The sequence below is a fragment of the Ambystoma mexicanum genome, chromosome 2q, assembly GCF_040938575.1.
Source record: "Ambystoma mexicanum isolate Mex_15411 chromosome 2q, UKY_AmexF1_1, whole genome shotgun sequence".
NCBI classification, from domain to species: Eukaryota; Metazoa; Chordata; class Amphibia; order Caudata; family Ambystomatidae; genus Ambystoma; species Ambystoma mexicanum.
The window spans coordinates 1,043,242,516-1,043,264,280 of NC_090924.1; the positions used below are offsets into that span (position 1 = coordinate 1,043,242,516).

At 44.9% G+C, this 21,765-nt stretch overlaps 1 protein-coding gene across 1 annotated transcript in view; it reads right to left on the bottom strand.

Moving 5' to 3' along the window:
- The window catches only part of ITGA8 (integrin subunit alpha 8), a 791,003-nt gene that overhangs the window by 394,615 nt on the left and 374,623 nt on the right, over window positions 1–21,765 (bottom strand). The window contains exon 16 of the mRNA XM_069648404.1: window positions 1,492–1,547. Coding sequence (XP_069504505.1) covers window positions 1,492–1,547 — 56 coding nt within the window. The remainder of the gene's footprint in view (window positions 1–1,491; window positions 1,548–21,765) is intronic.

Genomic DNA, 21,765 nt, shown 5'->3' on the forward strand with positions numbered 1-21,765 from the left:
TATGATCCCGCAGGAGTACGTTAGGCTTACGATCCTGGTGGGTAAATTAGGCTTACAATGCAGCTACAGCACATTAGGCTTACAATCTAGCAGGGTTACATTACTGGTGCTAACAAACATACAATTGGGTGTCTACTGTCTTCAAAATAAAATCTTTGTAAAAGCTCTAATGAAAATAAATGGAGACTGGAATAGACTCCTCCATGAGATGTTTTCTGAAATACAGAATTAATTACTTAAACATTGAGGTTTGTGAATACTAAAAGAATTTACAAAGACTGTTTGGCCAACGACAGCAATCAGAAATCATGAATGGCCTTGGTGGCGATAGCCTAATTCATGCCCTTACTTTCTGCTATCATAATCAGATAAAATTGCCTTTGTCAAAGGTCCGAGGTGAAGAGACGAACTGTGGCCGATTCAATGAAAATTCCTGGCTTGTTTGTTTGTTTGTTTGTTTTATTATTTATAATGCGCAAGCGTACCCAGAGGTATCAGGGCGCAGCCTTTACAAGAATTTTAGTTTACAAGAAGCTTAGTTACAATAATCATAGAATATACATAATGACAATGAGGTAAACCAATATTATATACATAGCAGCAAAGAGGCAGACAGGCATTATATACATGTAAACAGGTAGGCACACGTGGATACAATGTGTGCGGGTAGCGCGAAAGGGAGAGACTAGGCATTTAGTTGTCTTAGTGAACCTCCGTTTTCAGCCATGAAACTACCTTGGATCGGAAGTTCTGATAGGGCAGGTCCATTCTGAGATTTGGGGGCAAGGAGTTCCACAGTTTGGCTGCTTTCACCGGGAAGCTGTTGCCCCCTATGGTGGCACGTTTGTAGATGGGCACGGATAGGCAGTCTTTATATGCAGTTCTAACGGGTCTTATGGAGGACTGTCTGTGGAATCTATTAATCAGGTAGGTTGGAGCAGCATTAGTAAGAGATTTGTAAGTGAGTGATGCCATTTTTAAGAGAATTTTATCTCTGGTGGAGAGCCAGTTGTTCTGTTGGCTAAGTCCTGTAATATGTTCTCTTCTGGAGATGCCCAGAGCTGCTCTAAAAGCGTTGTTCTGGAGAGTTTGTAGTTTGCTGGTGGTGGCCTTGGAAGATCCCAGGTAAAGGGCGTTGCAATAATCGAGGCGGGTGCATATGAATCGTACACAAGTCACATTGTACGCAATAGTGTTTGTGAATCAGCCTCCTATGTGCGCTATTTGCACGGCCACATTGGTCATAATTACATTTTGTATAACTTGCACAGATTTTCGAAAACCTTTGGATATCAATGTAACTACGTGTTCAGCCAACAACTATGCGTTTAATTCAACAACACCTTTTTTTCGGGTCTATCCTGGGTTTTGTCGCTTTCAAGTTAGCGAGAGAATTGTAATGAAGGAGAACCGTGTATGAACGCATGCTACACAGTTGCCCATGTGGTTTCCATAACATGAAACATTTAAACAAACATGACCAGCTCTTACCTATTGTGTCTGGGACACCCACACCAGTGACAGCTGCACACACGCGGACGGTAAAACTACAACACAAGAGGAAAGGAAGTTTCAGTTAAATGCCTAATTTACAGCATGGCGTTACCATATAAGGTGGACTATGTTAACATAACTATACACACAGTTGCATTTATAAATGTTGCAATTTCTATGGATAAGTGAAAATATCCTCTAGTAATTATGGGCCTCTGTCATTTGACTGTATGTCTTAAGTTATAACTGCCCCGTGCTTGGTGTTACTTTGCATGCTAATGGAGCCCAGACGAGTAATTGTATGCTGCTTCTAAGAGTGTTTCCACATGTTCTCAGAGTGTGAGAATCACGCGGTGCAGCGTAAGAAGGCATAAGGAGAATGACCTCCGTCTGGGACCTCCACTCGCATTATTGTGCAGTCTGTTAAGGGCTGGCTTTTCTATAATAAGCTTACAAGGGTATAACAACGGTCAGCTGGCACTCACAAGTGGATATGATTTTAATGCACACCTGGAGATAAGAACGTGGCATACACTTCAATACGATTTGTAGATTAAATTGGATACAATTGTAATCTACAGCTGCAGCTAAGAATGTGTGTGTGTGTGTGTGTGTGTGTTATACGTTTCAATACGATTTGTAGATTAAATTGGATACAATTGTAATCTACAGCTGCAGCTAAGAATGTGTGTGTGCGTGTGTGTGTCCACCGCATCAAGCTTGGCATACATTTCAATAAGATTTGTAGACAAAATGTATGCATACGATGTTGGTGTCATGCTTCATCAGCTCCCGGTTATATGTCGATAAAAATGGTGGAGTGTGTGTACACTGTGAACTCACCATCTTCACTAAATGTATGCATATGTTTTCTAATCAGCTAAAGTGCACAATCATGTTACTTAAACTACTTGCTATACTCAAAAGAATATATATATATATGAATATGTGTATTTGTGCTTTGTTGTGTTGTGTGCAGTCTAGAAAATACCAATTTCACTGTGGTTCCGTAGCAGCAAGACCCAGCGGGAAGTCTCTTCTTTGTTTCTGTGAGTGGCTGATGGGGGTGTTTTGAGAGTTTTTAATACCACTGACCTCTGACATCACCTGGCCTGGGTGCTCTATGCTTCTTCTACTGCCATATACTGCTAGATGGCATCTTTGGAAGGTGTGAGGATCTGAGTAGTGTAACTACTTTCTGTGCTTTTCTGACCAGGCTTTTGGCCCGGGTTGACATCTTCCTTTTCCAGCTTTTCAGCCCTCCCTCCGACCGCACACTTTGGGTCACTGGGTGTGGCACTTGAATGAGTTTCTTGTTCAGAAATTTACAAAAACATTATTTTTTGCAGAATTCCCTTGTTCGTTGTCAATGCTGTTAATTTCAGAAGTATCGCCACAAAGGATGTACACCTGGATAACTGCAACATCTTTATTCTTGCAAACCATAACCAAACCTTCCACCTTAAATATATGATATGATCTGTTGGTATTACCCAAATTGATTGTTTACAAATGATCGTATGGGAAATCTGGTCGAACTTGGCCAGTACCATTCGATCGTTTGTAAACAATCAGTTTGGGTAATCACTACCAAACATGTTTGTTAGTGATGGCTTTAAGGGGTAGCGGGGGTGTCCCCCGATTCTTCAGGTTTGGAGGTGGGGGACAGGGAGAGAAAAAAAAAAAAAAAGAAAAAAAAAAAAGAAAAGTGGTCCCTGCGGCATCAGATCCAACTAGCGTAGGAGGGACTGATCCAACGCCATAGGGTTAGAAGATGAGCGGATGGCAAAAAGGTAAGTAGGGGGTGGGTGGGGGAGTGTTTTTTTTTTGGTGTGGGCAGATTTGGCCGCTGCGAAATTGGATTTGCAGCCAAATTGACCACAGTCAATTCGGTCACAAACAATTGTGCCACAGCCAAACCATACACATCCGATCTGTGCCTGAACGATAAAGATCTTGGTACCGCTAAAGCACAAAGTATCTGAAACCCATATTGATAGATACATTGCAACAATGGCCAGCACTTAGGAGTCACAATGAAAATGCAAATATAGTGCTCAGATTTAAATCAGCTGAAATGGATTGAAATGACTGAATTCCTTATACCGGAATACATGATATTACAGTGTTTTCTAAAAATGCATGACCATTTAATGCTTGCGTATGATGCAGAGCGACGCATGCATATTGCAAAGTCTAAACCATATTCCCCAATGCGACTCCAGTTCTCTAAATTATTGATGCATCCTCATGCCTTCTCTTGATGACCAGCACTGAGATACTTGCCACGTGACTTAGGAGAACAGTCAGGCATGAGCGCATGAGCCCTTACAATCGCCGGACAATAATAGCGTATAGGCACCTCGGAGGGGACGTCCTTCCCCTGCATCAATATGATTATGCGCCCAGATGTCCCCGGGCTAGGTGCGCTATACAAATAAACAAAATACAAACACCAGTGCCGTGGCTTTATTAAGAACCATGCATCACTCGGGCTTAGTCCATATCTGTAGGGTGACCAGACATCCGGGGTTCCCGGGACAGTCCGGGGAAATCACCCTCCGTCCCGGTGTCCCGGGAGTTTTTTCATTTTTGAAACCCCGTCTGGGGTTTGCATGTTTGGGGGGCTACGGTAATTAAAACCATAATTATTTTTCACAACACTTTCACAATTTTGTAGTTGGAGGTTTGGCTCAAACCCCCAACCTCTCAGGCACAAGTCAGAACACTTACTGACTGTGCCACAGAGACTGGCGTGGAAATTATTGTACAACAAGCCATGTAATATCAATTAGAGCTAATGCTCTTTTTGAATTAACATGCCACGATTCACAGACAAAGCTGCACAAATGAGATTATATACAGTTTATAGAAAGGAGAAGTGCTGGAAATATGGTTGGGGGGTGGTTGTGGGGGCGTGTTGGGGGAGGGGCGGTAATTGGTCGGCTGCAATGGGGTAGTCCCTCTTTTATGTTGTTGGCCGTCCCGGTTTTTTGTTTTGAAAATCTGGTCACCCTACATATCTGGCCAGTAGAGCTTCCGTGCTTGGCGCTTATTGCTTACATACAACATGCCACACTGCTTGTGCAGTGTCCTGGACAGGGGCTTGCGCAGCAGAGGGCTGTTTCCCCTTGAATAATAACCCTCCTCAATTCATGATAGAAACAGTAGAAAAACAATTAGGGCGGACCAATGAGAGCTTTTTAAAAATTAAAAGGACAACATGCTGCATAATGGGTTCTGTGGGTGTAGCCACGGGTAACCACAGAAACAAGTATCTCACCCCAAGAGTGATGCGTGAGCCAAATGCCACAAGCACCCCCCATCACCCGAATATTAGCAGGTCTAAGTATGAGCTAAGTGAAACACCTCTCTGAGTTTATTTGGTGCACTGCGGCACAGACTCTCCAGTGCACAAATGCAGATGTTAAGTTGGGTATTTGGATATGGCATTGTCCCCACATGTGCTAATGTCACATTCATACAGTGAAGCCTTTCCATTTAAATCCAGTGCATTTTGGAAGCAAAGCCCACTAGGGCCTCAGGATGAGCTTGGTAGATGTGTTACTCTGATTGCCGCATGCACTAGACTGTCAATGCATGTCGAAATCTCAGAGGCTCCATATCATTATAGATTTACCGCCTTATCGGAGGCAAAGCATGTAGATTTTCCCAAAATCCTCTTCGTTCTTCTCCTATGGATGGAACCGCTGATCACCCACTCCTGCACCATGCGTATTCATGCACAGGATGGGTAGCCGTGACATACCAGTGCAAAGGGGGACAAGAGACCACATGTCTCTCCTTCTGCATGCAGGGCTGCGTTGATCGCGCCCTGCACATTACTGCTTGTGGCATGGATAGAATGAGGTAAACAGTGAAGAATACTTGTGGAGCTATTTAACCATCATGCAGTCTTTTCTAGGCGTTCCATGTCCAGGGATGCCCCATACAGGTGAATACTTCATGGCCCAGCATTTGACTTATTAGGAGGGTCTAGAAAGACCACATTCAGCAAGTATACTATGGGAATGTGATCTCACACTGGACAGTTAAGGTTGTGAACACATGAGGGACAGGACCTGTTTGCCAATGAACGCACTATCCTTATTTTCTAAATCAGAGGGAGGTCAATCGTGGCGTTGATGTGAGGAGTGCACGTGTATAACACTGCAAGTAATTGACTAAGGAAGGAGGAGTGGTCCCAAAGCTGATCTCCTGAACATGAAGCCTGTGGTCGTAGGGTCCATTCTTGGCTTCAGCAGTTGACCAGAAGCTGTGTGTTTCTTGGCAAATCACTTCGTGGCCACATGTCTTAAGGTGTAAATATGTGCACTCTGACAAGTGGCTGGTTCTGGCTCAGGACCATCCCCCACATCCCGCCACGTTCTGCTTTCAATTGCACCATACACACCATACCGTTTTTGTGTGCACAGCACTTGGTACCGTATGACATACTTTTCACCAAGGCTTTGCTATTTTGTACAATCTTGTCACTGGAGCAAAAACTGGCCATGTCCAAAATGCATTGCAACAATTCGCACCAGGACGATGTTGGCCCTGGTGCAAATGTTGGGCAACAGTGCAAGGTTTTTGCCATTGAGGCCCCGATGGCTTCTGCCACAATTAATGGTGCAGGGTTATGCCACTTTATGGAGCTAGGCCAGTGGTATGTGCAATATATGAGAAGGAAAGTGCAGAGCACACTTGAATGGTCATGGTTAGGTTTGGGTGAGTGGATGTAGCGGTTGCGGGATTTTATCATAAAGTGTTTCCACATTTTTAGATCACTCTTTAAGATGGACATTTTCAGTCGGGAAATGATGTGGTCAAGCAGTGTGCGCAAGCAGCATCCGCTGGCACTCTGTGCCCCCTAACACTTGGGGAGTATGCCTGTTCAGATATTGAATGAGAAATAATGTTACTGAGCACTTCATTGCTCGAAATGATGGCATTATGAATGTTTAATGAAATTACTCAAAGCTCCTTTACAAGTGACCATTGATGGGCTGTTAAGCTACTGTAACTGCATTCACTCCATTAGTACAATGTCATTTCCAGCTACACAAAACCACTGGAGATTCCTCCATTAGCAATACATCCTTTCTATAATAAGAAGCAACGCCCGCATTGGTGGACCATTATCTACAAATAGAGACTCCACCGCAGCTTGCCTTGCCCTGTTTAGAGAAGGCTACCTACCAGTGGGTCCTGCAATCGGTGCCAAATTAGTCCATTTTAGAAGATATTGTGTGATATTATCAAAAAGGAATTATATTTAAGTAAAATAATATTCATGACCTCGCCTAGAACATTGTCTGCAAGACATAATGGGCCTCATTACGACCCAGGCGGTAAGTTACCGCCTGGGCCGTGACTTTACCACCATGGCGTAAACTACGTTTACGCCATGGTGGTTGGCGGACTTACCGCCCCATTCCGACCTTGGCGGGGCGGTAAGTCCCCAATCCCCATTTACCCTTCCCCATTCCCATTTTTGCCCCATAGGGCATAATGGGAGTGGGGAAGGCGTTAATTACGCCACCGTAAATTACGGTGGCGTAATTAACTCCATGGTCCCTTAGCGCCATGGATTTTAACACCCGCTAAAAGCGGGTGTTAAAACCTCCATGGCGCTAAGGGACCTCGTAATTGGCGGTAAGGGGTCGGCGCAGCTAACGCTGGCGTAAACCCCTTACCGCCAGGGTCGTAATGAGGCCCAATGTAAGGAAATAGCTCACAGTCTCTCATTCAAGCTGATCGCCGCATAACACAGTTTGTTGGAGGCTGCGAGCGAAGCCTGAGGACACTTAGCACAGTATTTCCTGGCAGTGTCGAGCGAAGATACCAAACGTATGTGCAAGGTATTTACAGCAGTGTAGGGCGAGGATACTAAGCACATGCTCAAGGCATTTACTGACAGTGTAGAGCGAGGCTACTGAGTACATGCTCAAGGTATTTACTGGCTGTGTAGAGTAAAGATACTAAGCTTACCTGCAGGTTATTTATTGGCACTGTAGAGTAAGAATACCAAGGGCACGCTCTCGGTATTTACTGGCTGTGTAAAGTCAAGATACCAAGACCATGGTCAGAGAATGTCCTGGCAGTGTCCAGCGAGGATACTAAGCGTACCTGTAGGACATCTATTGGCACTGTATAGTAAGAATACTAAGTGCATGTTCAGGGTATTACCTGGCAGTGTCGAGTGAAGATACCAAGCACATGTGCAAGGTATTTACCAGCAGTGTAAAGAGAGGATACTGAGCATATGCTCAAGGCATTTAAGGCAGTGTGAAGTGAGGATACTAAGCAGATGTGTAGGATATTTACTGCCACTGTAGAGTGAGTATTTATTGGTAGTGTACAATGGGGATACTAAGCATACGTGTAGGGTATTTGCAGGCCTAGTAGAGTGAGGATCATGAACACATATCTATGGTATTTACTGAAGCATACAGTAAAGACAGCAAGCATTCGTGCAAGATACTTACAAGCAGTATAGAGGGAGGATCGTTATCATCTTCGCGAGGTGTAGAGTGAGGATGCCGTGAACATACTGGCAGTGTAGAGTGAGGATGCCGTGACCATGTTCTAGGTATTTACTGGCAGTGTAGAGTGAGGATGCAGTGAACATACTGGCAGTGTACAGTGAGGATGCCGTGAACATACTGGCAGTGTAGAGTGAGGCTGCCGTGAACATGTTCTAGGTATTTACTGGCAGTGTAGAGTGAGGATGCAGTGAACACGTTCTAGGTATTTACTGGCAGTGTAGTGTGAGGATGCCGTGAACATATTCTAAGTACTTACTCGCAGTGTAGAGTGAGGATGCTGTGAATATGTTCTAGGTATTTACTGGCAGTGTAGAGTGAGGATACCGTGAACATGTTCTAGGTATGTATGGCAGTGTAGAGTGAGGATGCCATGAACATGTTCTAGGTATTTACTGGCAGTGTAAAGTGAGGATGCCGTGAACATGTTCTAGGTATTTACTGGCAGTGTAGAGTGAGGATGCCGTTACATGTTCTAGGTGTTTGCTGGCAGTGTAGAGTGAGGATGCCATGAACATGTTCTAGGTATTTACTGACAGTGTAGAGTGAGGATGCTGTGACATGTTCTAGGTGTTTACTGGCAGTATAGAGTGAGGTTCCCGTGAACATGATGTATGTATTTACTGGCAGTGTAGAGTGAGGATGCCGTGAACATGTTCTACGTATGCACTGGCAGTGTAGAGCGAGGATGCCGTGAACATGTTCTAAGTACTTACTGGCAGTGTAGAGTGAGGATGCCGTGAACATGTTCTAAGTATTTACTGCAAGTGTAGACTGAGGATACTGAGCATATGTGTATGGTATTTGCTGCCATAAGCTGGCATAGTCCCTGAGTCAGAGGCCGCGATGAAGCGTGTGCACCTCTCTCGCCTGCGATCTAGTGGATTGTAGACGTCTGAGAATCAAACATGAAATAATCTCAGCAAAAGTACTTAAACATACATGTTATGTGATCCCCTGCTCTGAATTTACCAGCAAGTAAAAGAAATTGAACACCACCAAAAATAGATTATGTGATGCAGCCCTTGGCAATCAGCAGGGGATTAAAAAAGGATCCAAAAGTATATTCACTCTTATGCAGTGATTTAATATCTCCTAGTAATGAATTGGAAATAATGAAGCCCGCGTCTAATATTGCAAGCAGGGTCCCCTGCATCCTGTGTCATGTGAACCTGATCCTGATTGGCTGCCCGCCTGTGAGAAGGAAGGTCGAAGTAAGTAGGAAGGAAGCCGCCTGGCTGAAAAGGCGGCGCCTAATGAGCCAGGGCAATTGCCCCCAGCTGCTTAGACATGTCACGACATTATAGCATGAACTTTAGAGCAGCGCCGACATTACCTGGCAACAGAAACCCCCCATGATCCAATCAATGGCTTTAGAAAAGTGACTGGCACATCGGCCTTTCAGGGGCACGCGTGCCACGACGAATCTGCTGCTAATGAGTGATTGGGTAGGTGATAAATCATCTGACAACAATAAGTGCATTTCCGGTCTGTAGAGCACTTCCCGCACCTGTTCCTGTGTCCTGCTATTAATTAAACCCTGCAAGTATTCTCACAGCGTATCTTTTTAATTGACACCTGAGCTCGGCCGGAAGTGGAGCCCCAGACTTCACAGCTGACTGCTCAGCTGTCACATACCCCGCTCTACGCATGACCTCTAGCAAGAGTCGGCCTTCATCACTGGCCCGGGCACTCCCACGTGTCGAGTGATGCTGCACTGCAACATACCAGTGAATGTATGCAGGTGGTGGGTAACCGGGATTTCTCACACAGATAGATGAAAGGGAAAACATATGTTTCACATGCATGAAGAAAAAGCAGCACAGTGACCACTAGCCATGGTCATGTGGTAAAGGAGTTTTGACTAGTCTGGAAGAAATGTTCTGCACAAGCAGGTCTTTCAGAGGTAAAACAGAATGGTGTCACTGTTAAACCATCTGTGGGTGCAGAATGCCCGTGCGCCCCTGCACCTGCAAATCCTGTCTCGCAAGTCCCCGATTCACTTATAGTGGGGGTACTTTGATGTGAAGGAGGGGTCCAGGCAAGGAACTCGCAGCCACCTGCACCATGCATATTCAATTGTTGGGCACATTCCCGACACTTAAATATACACGGGCTCACTAACCTCATGAGGGTGGGGGTCTGGAGGCAGCCCCACTCCCCACCATCGGGGCCCGTGAGGGTATTTCTAAAATAAGCTATTACACATTTATTAGTGGAAATGTAATACACCGCAGAAATACTCATGGAAAGCATGAGCGTTTCTATTTTCGGCACATCACTGTCAGCCATCATTGGATAGCATTATGCTTTCCACTCTGTTGCCCTGGCCTGCAGGTGAAAGAGGAGCGAACCCACTTCAGAGCCACGTCCATCTCGGAAAAAACACGTGCATTCTTTGCTGATCCTAATTCATAAAAGGGAATTTTCCCATCACATCAGGAATTTGAGACTCAGCCCGAGTGCAGAATCCGAGACCTTTTTTCCCTATTTCTGCTCCATCCTCTTCCAACTCCCTCTCTGTACACCCCACCTCCCCCCCTGCCGCACCATCGTCCCACCTCAGGTCAGCGTATGGAACGCCAGGGTGAGAACAGCACACAGAAATAACTATGGCTAGCTAAGGACTACAGGGAAACTATGTGGTTCCGAGTGACATCTGTTAGAACTAGGGATGTCAAACTCCAGGCCTCAATGGCCAGAATCCTGCCAGGTTTTCAGGATATCCTTCATTAATATTCATGAGAAAAATGTGCATAGATTGCTTGTGGTATCTATTATGTCACTCAGAGCTTTGTGATGGAATGCGCAGCCGAGTTGAAAGCTACCCATCTATAATTGCGTGTTACCAGCACTCACGGGGTATTAGAGGAGAGATATGAGTGAACTATCTAAAGCATGAAACAGACAAGATTCCCTCTGCCCTCACAGCATTCCAAATAGAAGAACCAATCGCTACCAGATAAAATGATGTATGCCCCTGCTCTGATGTCACAACAGTTGTTTATTCATTTCATAATCCTCTGCCATGACGTCACAGTAGAAGTGCACATCATTCAAAAAGGAAAATAGTTGCTAGTTGCTTTCTGGGGAAGCCCTGCACACCGTTAGCAAGATTCCCTGAGAAAACCCTCCGCGCCAGAAGTCCACTACAATGGTAACAGGCGAAGCATAAATGCGGATTGCATTCCAGTACTTGTGGTTGCCCTGTGCAGACACTAGGGGATCCATCTCTTATGTGAATACATTTATCCCCAGGCCCATTATAAATAAGATGAGAGGGTTCCCCACAACAATGATCAGAACATTCTAATTACTGAACCTCCGCGTCGAGGCTTGCAGTATCTAACAAGATCCAATCCGTGCACTTGGTTTCACATCAGTGCAGTGTCTGTGATGCCCGTGCAAATGTTCTGCATTGCTCACGCAGCCCAAAACTCATGCACTGGCAGAGCAATACACAAGGTTTAGGTTGACCTCCCGGGCATCTACTGCAGCCTATGTTCACGCTGCTGCATAAACTGTTGTTTTAAGGTGCAAATGACCATGTATCACATGTACTTCCATGTACTCCAGGTTGTAACATCACCCCTGTAATGACCTCTAATCACATTATTCCCACGGATCAATTTCCCCCGTCAACTGTAATTAAAATGGGCCTTAGCTGGAATGCATGCATCTGGCATGACCTCAGTCAATGCCTTACTTCACGACATATAATCTGCGGCATACCATTTACCAGGGCCTTAACGCAGACCCAAGGGGCTATTATGAGTGCTTAGCCCTTTTGCCCAGAGAAATTACAAATTCTGACCCATAGCTACTTAATTTACAAGTGTCCTTGAATGGGGAATATTTCAATGTGTGTTAAGGTGAGACATATAAGCAAACAGAATCCTTAACCAAATAATAGTCCCAGGATGAAAAATGCACAGCTATTAAATCTATTAAGAAAACTCTATTTACTTGCAGGAAAGCAGATGTAGTCTCGCACTGTGTGAGCGCTCTCAGAAGGATTTATTTACATAGAATTGCATGTGCATAGTGGAGGCATTTCCTCTGCTTCAGAACTAACATTGCCATGCCTTATGCATCTTCAACGGTTCTGTGATGAGTCCTCGAGATTTTATTATTTTCACATTTCACTGCAAAGAAAAGTAGAGGGAGACCCCACAACGCCCCCCACCTAAATAAATACCTAAAACTACCCCCCATCTACACTGGCAGTGATATGTGTAAAAGAAAAAGCTCGAACAAATGGGCCTGCAAACAAATGAACTGCCACCTCTTCAACTACATCAACTGGCTCTAGATCCATCCATATCTTCTATGTGAAGGTTGTATCTGCATTTGGGTTCAAATAGCGCCAGCCTATCCAGGAGGCACCAGAGCTGCACAAGTAATTCGGCACTAACAGGGGACACTGGAAGGGGAGTTTACAAGATACCAGATGCCTTTGGGCCAGGTGCGCTTTACAAATAAAACAAATACAAATCTAGTGCATAGGCTATAATCTACACATGCTATATCATTTCTTGGCAGTATGTAAGGAAAACAATACATGGGAAATGCATTTGGCCTTCTACTCTATTTTTCAATACGTGTTTATTACATACAACACACAGCCCTTTGTTGCAGGGAGCATTTGGCAGACATTTTAGCAGTAGCATCTTGAACATGAGATGTAGTACATAGTATGTTCTTTGGGGACCAGACCAGAATACGCAATCCAAGATGCGATATGGCTGGGCCTGGCAATTGCAACAATAATGCACAGCTCACTGTAGAAAAGATGTATTTACATTTTATAAAATATTGAGGTTCAGAGGTTACTAGGAGTAGGTATGATTTACCCTTGACTTACACCTGCAGACGGCGATTGGATTCACACAACAAGCAGCTCTGAGTAAATCTGACTTGTACAAGCTTTACTCCTGATTTACTAATAGTACTAGAAGTAAGTCAGGAATAAGTGGTTCGGAGGAACTTATTTTGTTAGTAGAGTAGCCCTCAGGGTAATTGAGATATATTCCTGGCAACTTCTTTGTGAATCGGGTCCAAACTGAGTTGCCCAGAATCACACAATCGTTAGGTCAAGCAGAAGCACCGGGATTCATCTAAAATCCAGTTCTCCGAAATCAGATCTCCTCCCTGAACAGCATATTTTTAGCACTTACATTTGTAGAGACGATGATAGCGTTCTCGGTCCTAGCTTCCCCGGCGGATATTTGCATACGTAGTGCAGCTGTGATATGATCCTGCAGTCTGTCTGTGGGAGTCAAGGATTGCCTTCCTGTCGGAGTTTCCCGGCTAATTGTTCTCATATGTAGAATACAAGGTTATATCAACTACAAAGCGAAGTGACAACATCAGAAGGCATACCCAGCCAAGGGGAAACTAGCAGCTGAAGGCAGACATGCTTATTAACTCCTTCACGCTCCTGGGGATTGAATCCCTGGGGCAGGCCATAGTGGGTCTACTTCCTGCTCATACGGGGGACCTGGAGTAAGATGCAGCTCAACGCACACCACTTTACTTGAAGTCGTTTTAGTTTTAAATCAAATACCCCCATTGGGAAAAACAGCCATGTCCTTGTATCCATCTAAGGTTAGCCCGAGAGTCTAAAGTGACTGGCAAAATAATAAAACAAGGAACTGTCCACAGGACCACACCTGTTAGAAACACATACTCTGTTCAAGCATTTTCAAGTGCACAGCTGTTCTGTGAAAGACTCACCCTGATGTGTGATGTCCAACTTTGAAACATGCATAGGCCATATTACAAAAACATTGCACTAGTGCAAGTGCAATTAGCACTAGGGCAAAACTGCAATAATGCATAAAACATATTCTTCAGTCTATTTTTGCACCAGGGCAAACTTCACTCTGCTTCTAGGGCTCGAACAATTATTGCCCTGGTGTAAAAAAAATGCATTAAAAACATGTTTTATGCAATAGTGTTAATTGCGCTTGCACTGGTGCACACAATCAGCATGACTGCATCTTTGATAAACAACGCTTTCAGTTGACAGTTCACAGGTTTGCTTTCTGATGTTGACACTTTTGTGTACTTGATATAACTTGCTTTCTAGATATGAACATTGATAATATAGACACTGCACCTCTTTCTCTGTGCAATTTGCACTAGGGCACTAATTGCACTTGTGAGAAAATAAACATGTTCTTTCTATGAATATTTGCAGCAGTGCAAAGGACACTGTCAAGGACAAACACTGTCCCGGTGTAAACATGCATTGAACACATTAATGTTTACACTATGACCTGTTTTTCACTGGTGCTAATTGCACTTGCACCAGTGCAAAATTTCCATAATAGAGGCCATAGTACATTAGTAAGCTGCATGTATCTATTGGACATAAACTTTGATTAACAAGTAAGCAGTCATTGTTTAGGCTAGTTCATAGCAAAGACCATCAGTCTTAGTTGGGTGGTCCCCGATTTGTAATCCTAAAACCATACCACTTGAAGCAATTTTTTGTCTAAATATAACAAGTCACTTCTAACGTCAATATTTAAATGCTCCACCAGATATATACACAAACATTTACCCGGGAAGCAACTGTGGATATTTTGACTTTTTAGTAACATCCAAGCGATAAATAAAACAACCAGAGCCTTACACCGCCGCTGTATCTGTCTTTACGCAATAGGATAAAATGGGATAAACCCTGATAAAAAAAAAAACAAGACTACTTTCTGAAATGTGTATAGACTTAGGTTCTTTAACATTCCGCTCAGCAGTTAGTAGGAATGCAGAGCGCAGGCAGGGGAGCCAATCGAACCCTGAGAATGCAGCACCTCAGTATGTCTCAGGCCTTCGGGCAGCTTGCAGAGCATTGCCTAAAGGAACGGAGAACATTGGAGGAGAGGGCGCAGGTCAGACTCATGTGCTAATGCCATTACTAACCCTGCAGCCTATAGATAGATAGATAGAAAGATAGATAGATAGATAGATAGATAGATAGATAGATAGATAGATAGATAGATAGATAGATAGATAGACAGATAGATAGATAGATAGTTATTGGCATTTATTCCCCTTTCCAGAAGCACGCACCATTCTAGTGAGGGCCAATTCCTGTCATTAAAGGCCTGGTCTAGTGTAAATATCGCTAAATTGACATACGCTTCTCTCTCGTGGTCTTTGTGCTTTTCCCTCTTGATTTCTTCACTTGAGATGCTCCAGCGTGAAGAATATGGCTTGTAGAGTTGTTTTTATGTACCGCATGTCCAGGGGGAAAGCTCATAAGCTTAGTGATCCTCTCTGACATGGCAGGGCCAGCCTGCCCTTCACAAGTTTCAATCCCGGCAGAACCCTTTCCCCTTCAGAGGTCGATCGATTTAGTACCATGCAACTTGCTAATAATGACAGCTATCACTACAGTGCTTAGAAGCAGGAAGAATCCGGCAAGGGACATACTCTACAGTCAGCTAGTGGGCCTGATTCATGGAATTGTTAGCACGGTGTAAAGTGACCAACAAACACTGTGATTCACAGAGCGGTGCAAAGTGTATTTTTGCAGTGTAAAGTCGCTTTGCACAACATAAGTACTCTTTCCACCACACTAAATGTGCGTAATTCACGGTGCAAAGAGTACTTTTGCAGTGCAAAGTGACTTTGCACTGCAAAAATACACTTTGTACCGCTCTGTGAATCAGGGTGTTTGTTGGCAATGCAAAGTCACTTTACACGGCGCTATAAATCCAAGTATCAGGTCCATAGTCTTTATTATTATATGTATGTAATAATGTCAATATGTAAATAAATGAATGAGTAGATATAAACTAAAAGGTGTGTCGGTGTGTATTTGTGTCTCTGTCTGTGTGTGTAGAGCTAGACAGAACTATATAATAAAGCAATATGCCCCAAGCGGCGGCGTTATTACCGATTCCGGTAATGCCCCGGGGCCCATAGTTATAGGCCCGAGCGAAGCGAGGGGATGCCCCCGCTCAGAGTCTCCACACTGCTGGAGGCTGACATCGTCCCCCACCGGGGACGCAGGAACAAGAAGGTAAGTGGGGTGGGGAGGGAAGGAAGGGAGGATGGACGGGAAAGAAAAAAAAAAACCTTACACGAGTCCCCGGCGGGGATGGCTGAGAGGCTGCCTTCTCAATGGCCTACTCAATGGCTGAGAGGCTGCCTTCGCCCCCCACCGGGAACAAGGCGGGTGGAATCCCAGCCGAGAATCGAAGAATTCTCGGCTGGGTAAGGACCTGGCGAGAGCCAATCAGAAATGCGTGTTGTATTCTGCTTGATTCTCGCCGGGTACTAATATGTGATATTGCATTTATTTAAGCTACTCATCAGCACTAAAGCAATTTTAATTAACAAAAGGGAAAGTTTTAAATGCCTCCATTTACATTAATTGTATAATTGTACACTATATTTCCTTTTGAACAAATAGATATTTAAAAAAAGATAATGGTTATCTGTTGGTTTCCAATCACTAGCTACCAATATCCATGTAGGGGTACTATACGGGTAGTAAATGCAGTCCTATGTGGGCGGGCACTGATGCCCTGCAACCGACTCCGTGCTCATAAACATGCGTAGAGGTGGGCTGGTCATCATGTATGTTGGATCCATGGGTGGCAGGAAGAGTCTCTGCATGGGTTGCGTGACAAGGAGAATAAACTGCCCAGTACTCAGACCTACGGCTGCGTTCTTGGGCCCACCAAATAAGAAGAAGACCCAGTGGCAATTTCAGAAAGATCCAGGCATATGTGAACATTCGACACTGACACTTTTACCTTTTGGCAGTTATGGAGATCCCTCAACACCAGGTGAGCGGAGAGGTTGTGGGGGCGGGGGGAAGGAGCTTTCGCTTTTGGCCAGTGGGTATGTGGGTTAGGTGGGAGAGGCCTTTTGGTAACACTGTGGAAGCCTTCAGGGAGCCCATTGGGCATTGCCCTTAGAGCAAAGGTCCCACGCATGCCCAGTGAGCACATCACCCGAGCAAGTGAGTGTGGGCTTTGAATGGTTTTCAGCCTGCCGATTAACTTACTGAGGTGGTCGAATAGAGCGCCTGGGGCTTTCATATCTCAGGAAGCGCTTTCTCTGAATGAAAATGTTATGCTTCCCACACCCCCTAGCACTTGGCTGGGGGTAAAGAGTGTAGTCCACCTTTTCCCGTTCCCCGTATCTGACTGTACCTGATTGAAGACAAAGAAAGAGAGTGGGACAGAGAGAGAGAGCGAGAAGGAGAGAGAGAGAAAGCGAGAAAGAAAGAGAAAGAGAGATAGCAAGAGAGAGAGAGAGATAGAAAGAGAGAGAAAGAGAGTGAGAAAGAAAGAGAGAGAGAGAGAGAGAGAGAGAGAGAGAGAGAGAAAGAGAGTGGGACAGAGAGAGAAGGAGAGGGAGAGAAAGCGAGAAAGAAAGAGAAAGGGAGAGAGCAAGAAAGAGAGAGAGAGAGAAATAGAGAGAAAGAGAGTGAGAAAGAAAGAGAGCGAAAAAGGGAGAGTGAGAGAGTGAGAAAGAAAGAGAGAGAGAGAAAGAGAGCGAGATAGAAAACGAGAGAAAGCGAGAAAGTAAGAGGGAGATAGTGAGAGAGTAAGAGAAAGAGAAAGCATGCGAGAAAGAGAGTGATAAAGAAAAAGAGAGGGAGAAATAAACAGCGCGAGAGAGAGCAAGGGAGAGAGAGAGGGCTTGACAACAGCAAAGTGAAAAGGTGAAGTGGGATCTATCCGCATAGGCCAGCAGTGGGAGTGCAGGGATAACACCTTGTGAGGCCTTGTCAAGCTTAGCTGATGCTTTGTCTTTGTTGTATCATGACTTGCTATGTTATGTGAGGCCTTGCTATATGTGGCTTTATTGCTTGCACCCCTCACTATCCCAGCACTGTTCCCCTTTCATCAGTATACGATTCTGTTTGCTTGTATTCCACTGTGATTGCATCTACTGGGATGTTCCCCATGTGTACCACAGTAATTCTACTCCTGGGCACCCCACTGTAATTCTGCTCCTATGGAATTGTGTTCCTAGCTCTCCCACTCTAATGTTGCAAGACTGTGACTGTGCTCCTAGGTGCTGCGCTGTGAATTTTCTCCCTTCTGCCCCCCTGCAATGCTCATAGTTTTGGGGATTTCCTTGTGGATCAATTACACTCTATTGGTGACCTGCTCCTTGCTTCCTATATGTCTTCACCAGAGGTGAATTAGCACCACGTACTGAGTGCTGTATTCTGCTAAAAAGCCCATTCCAGGTTGCCTCTGGACTTTGCCTCACAACTACCCTCCTAGAATTGCACCACTAACAGGATGTTGGCATGGCCACACTGTAAGGATGTCCAAATGCCCACTGAGGTCTCAGTTGACTATTCCGTGCACGCAAATTGTAGTTTCATTGCACAATATGCACACCAATTAAGCCACCCACACATGCCAATTGAACAGCCCTCCCAACAGAGAACTGTTAGGCAGAATCCTGTGCAGTTCCCTTGGGGAACACTGCAAGAAGATTAAGACTACAGGAGTTAGCAGTAAACCCAATTGGTAGCAGTCTGCACCACCCAGATTTATCTGGTAGCTGTGGCTGAGCAGTCAGACTTCTCTCAAGATGAGTAGGGCAGTAGAGGATACACAATAGGGCTAAAAACACAGTAGAGCAAGCAAACACTGACCAGAGCTGGGTATCAAAAGTATATAATTATGTATTTAAAACACACTTTAGGAAATACACTAAGCACTATAGATCAAAGCAAGTCCAAACACAATCAGAAAAGTATACACACCTCCCTTAAAATAGCCACAGTTGGATTTACGATGCCGGCTGTGACCCACAGTAGAAGGTTGTAACTTGAATTTGATATAGGCGGAAGTCTTCCTGTTCACTAGCCGTAGATAAGTTTCCTCCTCGACGAGAGCTTTAACCCGCGTTTAAAAATATACCACGCGAGCAGATACGCTTTTTAAAGTACTTTTGCAAAGTGCGCCGCCACACCACATTTGCATTACCAAAGAGTTCAAATGAGCTTTGGCAAGAGTGAGTTAAACGGCCAACTGTGGCTGGTGAATAGGAACACTCATGTTAGTGTCAAGTACACAAGATACATGTTTGGTTTCAGGACAGGAAAATACCAGCTCGACTCCACTACCCTGATAGATGGGAGTGGTCACAGCTCTATTGGGGCGTCCTCCTATTTCTGAAAACTTCAGTTTCAGCTTTAAAAAACCAGAAGAAATCTGACCGCACACAGATAGTGTGAGTCTCCAGCCCTGAAGAAAGTGCTTACACTTACTGCTATACCACTGAAACCGGTCGGCTTTTCGTGTGATCTGAGTAGACCAACACGAATCAGGAAGATCCCTACATCAGATCTCCTCTTCTGATCCCAACACCAAGAAGGGATCTCTGACTTTTACTGATAGGGGAACGGAGCTCACGTATATATAATATTTTAAAAATGCAATCCGAAATCAAATAGGAGTTACCTCTGTCACCGTTAGCAAACCATGGAAAGGGAGGCCAGGTGGAACACAGTACCTTTAAAAGTGAGGAAGCTCCAGCGGTGGCAGTTGTTCCTGGCAGCGGGTGCAGTTTGTGGTTTCGACCAGTGGAAGAAAAGATCTTGTCGCGGAGGAAACTTGGAGTTGTTGCACTGCCCAGGGAAGAGACCAGCCGCGGAGTTCGTTCGGTTAAAAGGTGCGTTCCTTTTATTCGCGGTCACAGTGGTGAAGCTTGGCTATCCGGCCGCCGAGGTTCTTGGCACTGGCAATTCGACCAAGGGACGTCCTGGAAGGCGAATGGCGAACTGGTTGTTCCCACGAGCTCAAAGGGAGAAGACTCTTACAGCAGAAGATCTTCTCTTGTCGTCGGGAAAGTGGTGAGGTCGTTGCAGCAGGGCTCCACCGGTGGTATCGTCGTTGCAGATGGCTCAGCTTCTCCCCTCTTTGGATTACTTAGGTCCTGTGGCGACTTTTGAAGTTCCAGTCCCAAAAGCCCTGCTTTTATGCAGAAAACCCCCCATTCAACAGCCTAGCTGTCACTAATACATGCTAAGTGATGAGCCGGGTGGCTCACCACTGGGCCAATCAGAACACAGTGTGACTTGGGTTGCTAAGGCAGTCCAGGGTGCCAATTTCCCCACCGACACATCCTGTGGAACCCAGACAGAGTGGCACCAGTTGGAGGGCTTCTGTGGAGAAGCCCGCCAAAAAGTGGAACAAAGGGCCCGACCTTGGTTGGAGTTACAGAGACAGACACAAATGCCATTTGGAAAAGAGTTCTGGCGAAAAAGACCCAACCAGTGATTTTATATTAAATAAATAAACTACCGGTATCTTTAACATTGCACCAAAAAAGTGGTGCGTTTAAAATCAATGGGAAAATCCCATAGGAAATATTCTGGTGGAATATTTTGCGGGGTAACCACTGCCACCAGCCAGAAACTCGACAGGGGGGGACTGGACAGTGCCCCCTTGGAAACAGACCCAGGGGCAATCTAATAAACCCCTTCCAGTACTTCCACAATATGATGGTTTGTACTGGTTCTGTTCACAATTTTGGAGTAATAAAGCCAAGGGTGACTTTACATGCCCTGGGAGACAGTAGTCAGTCCCAGGGTATGGAGTCTGTGTTTGGGGGTCACTATGACACCCCTGTGTTACTGCACTGAGGGTGCTGTGTAACACATACACTAAAACAGATGATACCTTATGGAGTAAAAGACCCCATAGCCCATAAGTACACAATAAGTCAAAGACATACCTCAAATCATGCCTAAGAGTGGGAGGAAAAGAGTCTCACTCTTAGCAGGAGAAAAAAATAAACAAAATCCAGCAAAGCTGCTGGGGGACTCACTAGGTTTGGGAAATTAGCCTTATAAGAGAATTCTCCCTCACAAGAACAAACATTAGAATACTACACCGCGGCCACCAGTTTATTTATCACAGTCCTGAGAAATGCATCCTTGCAGTACTTGCACATGTATCGCATGTGCTTGTGACACAGAACACCTAGAAACAGACCCACATGCAGAACTCAGCTCACTTCCTGTCTGCGCACATCAACATAGCATCAACACTATCTTACCTTTACTTCTCTCCATACTAACCTAACTACTCCTCCCTTTACATTCTCCATGGTGCCTGGAGACCGTACAAATGGCAGTCGAGCACTATATAAATCCCAGCAACACAATGTAAAACCTAAATGGATTGTACTAGTCATTGGTGATGAGCCTCTCCCTACCCACCACAACATCCTCGGCTAAGTGAGTCTCTGGTGACATTTGCAGCCCCTGCTTACCACTAAGTCTAGTACGCTTAATTCAGTAGGCTGGGCTGGCAGGGCAGTGGACACTCCACAACACCATAAGACAGGCATGCAGTAACAGTCTTACTCAGTCACACACCTGCTATAAAGCAGAATGATGAGCTAAAAATGATCTAGATTTCCATATAGCATTTAGAAGCCTTATTTATTTTCTTATTGAGATGTATTGATCTGAAAGAACTGAGCTTGTCAACATTTCTGAGGCAACATCTTTGCTAAATTGCCTGGCCTCGTATAACTGTCAAAACTCCATCAGCAAAGAGGAGATGTCGAGTCTTGCAGGATTTGAGTCTCACGGTGGACAAGGAATGTCATCCCATGAGGCAGGCCCATAAGGTGGGGTCTGGCAGGATAGCAATGCGAGGGGGAGTCGAGAGTTAAAACATACCCTTTAACAGCACATGGCCAAACCCATTAACAGCAAATCAGG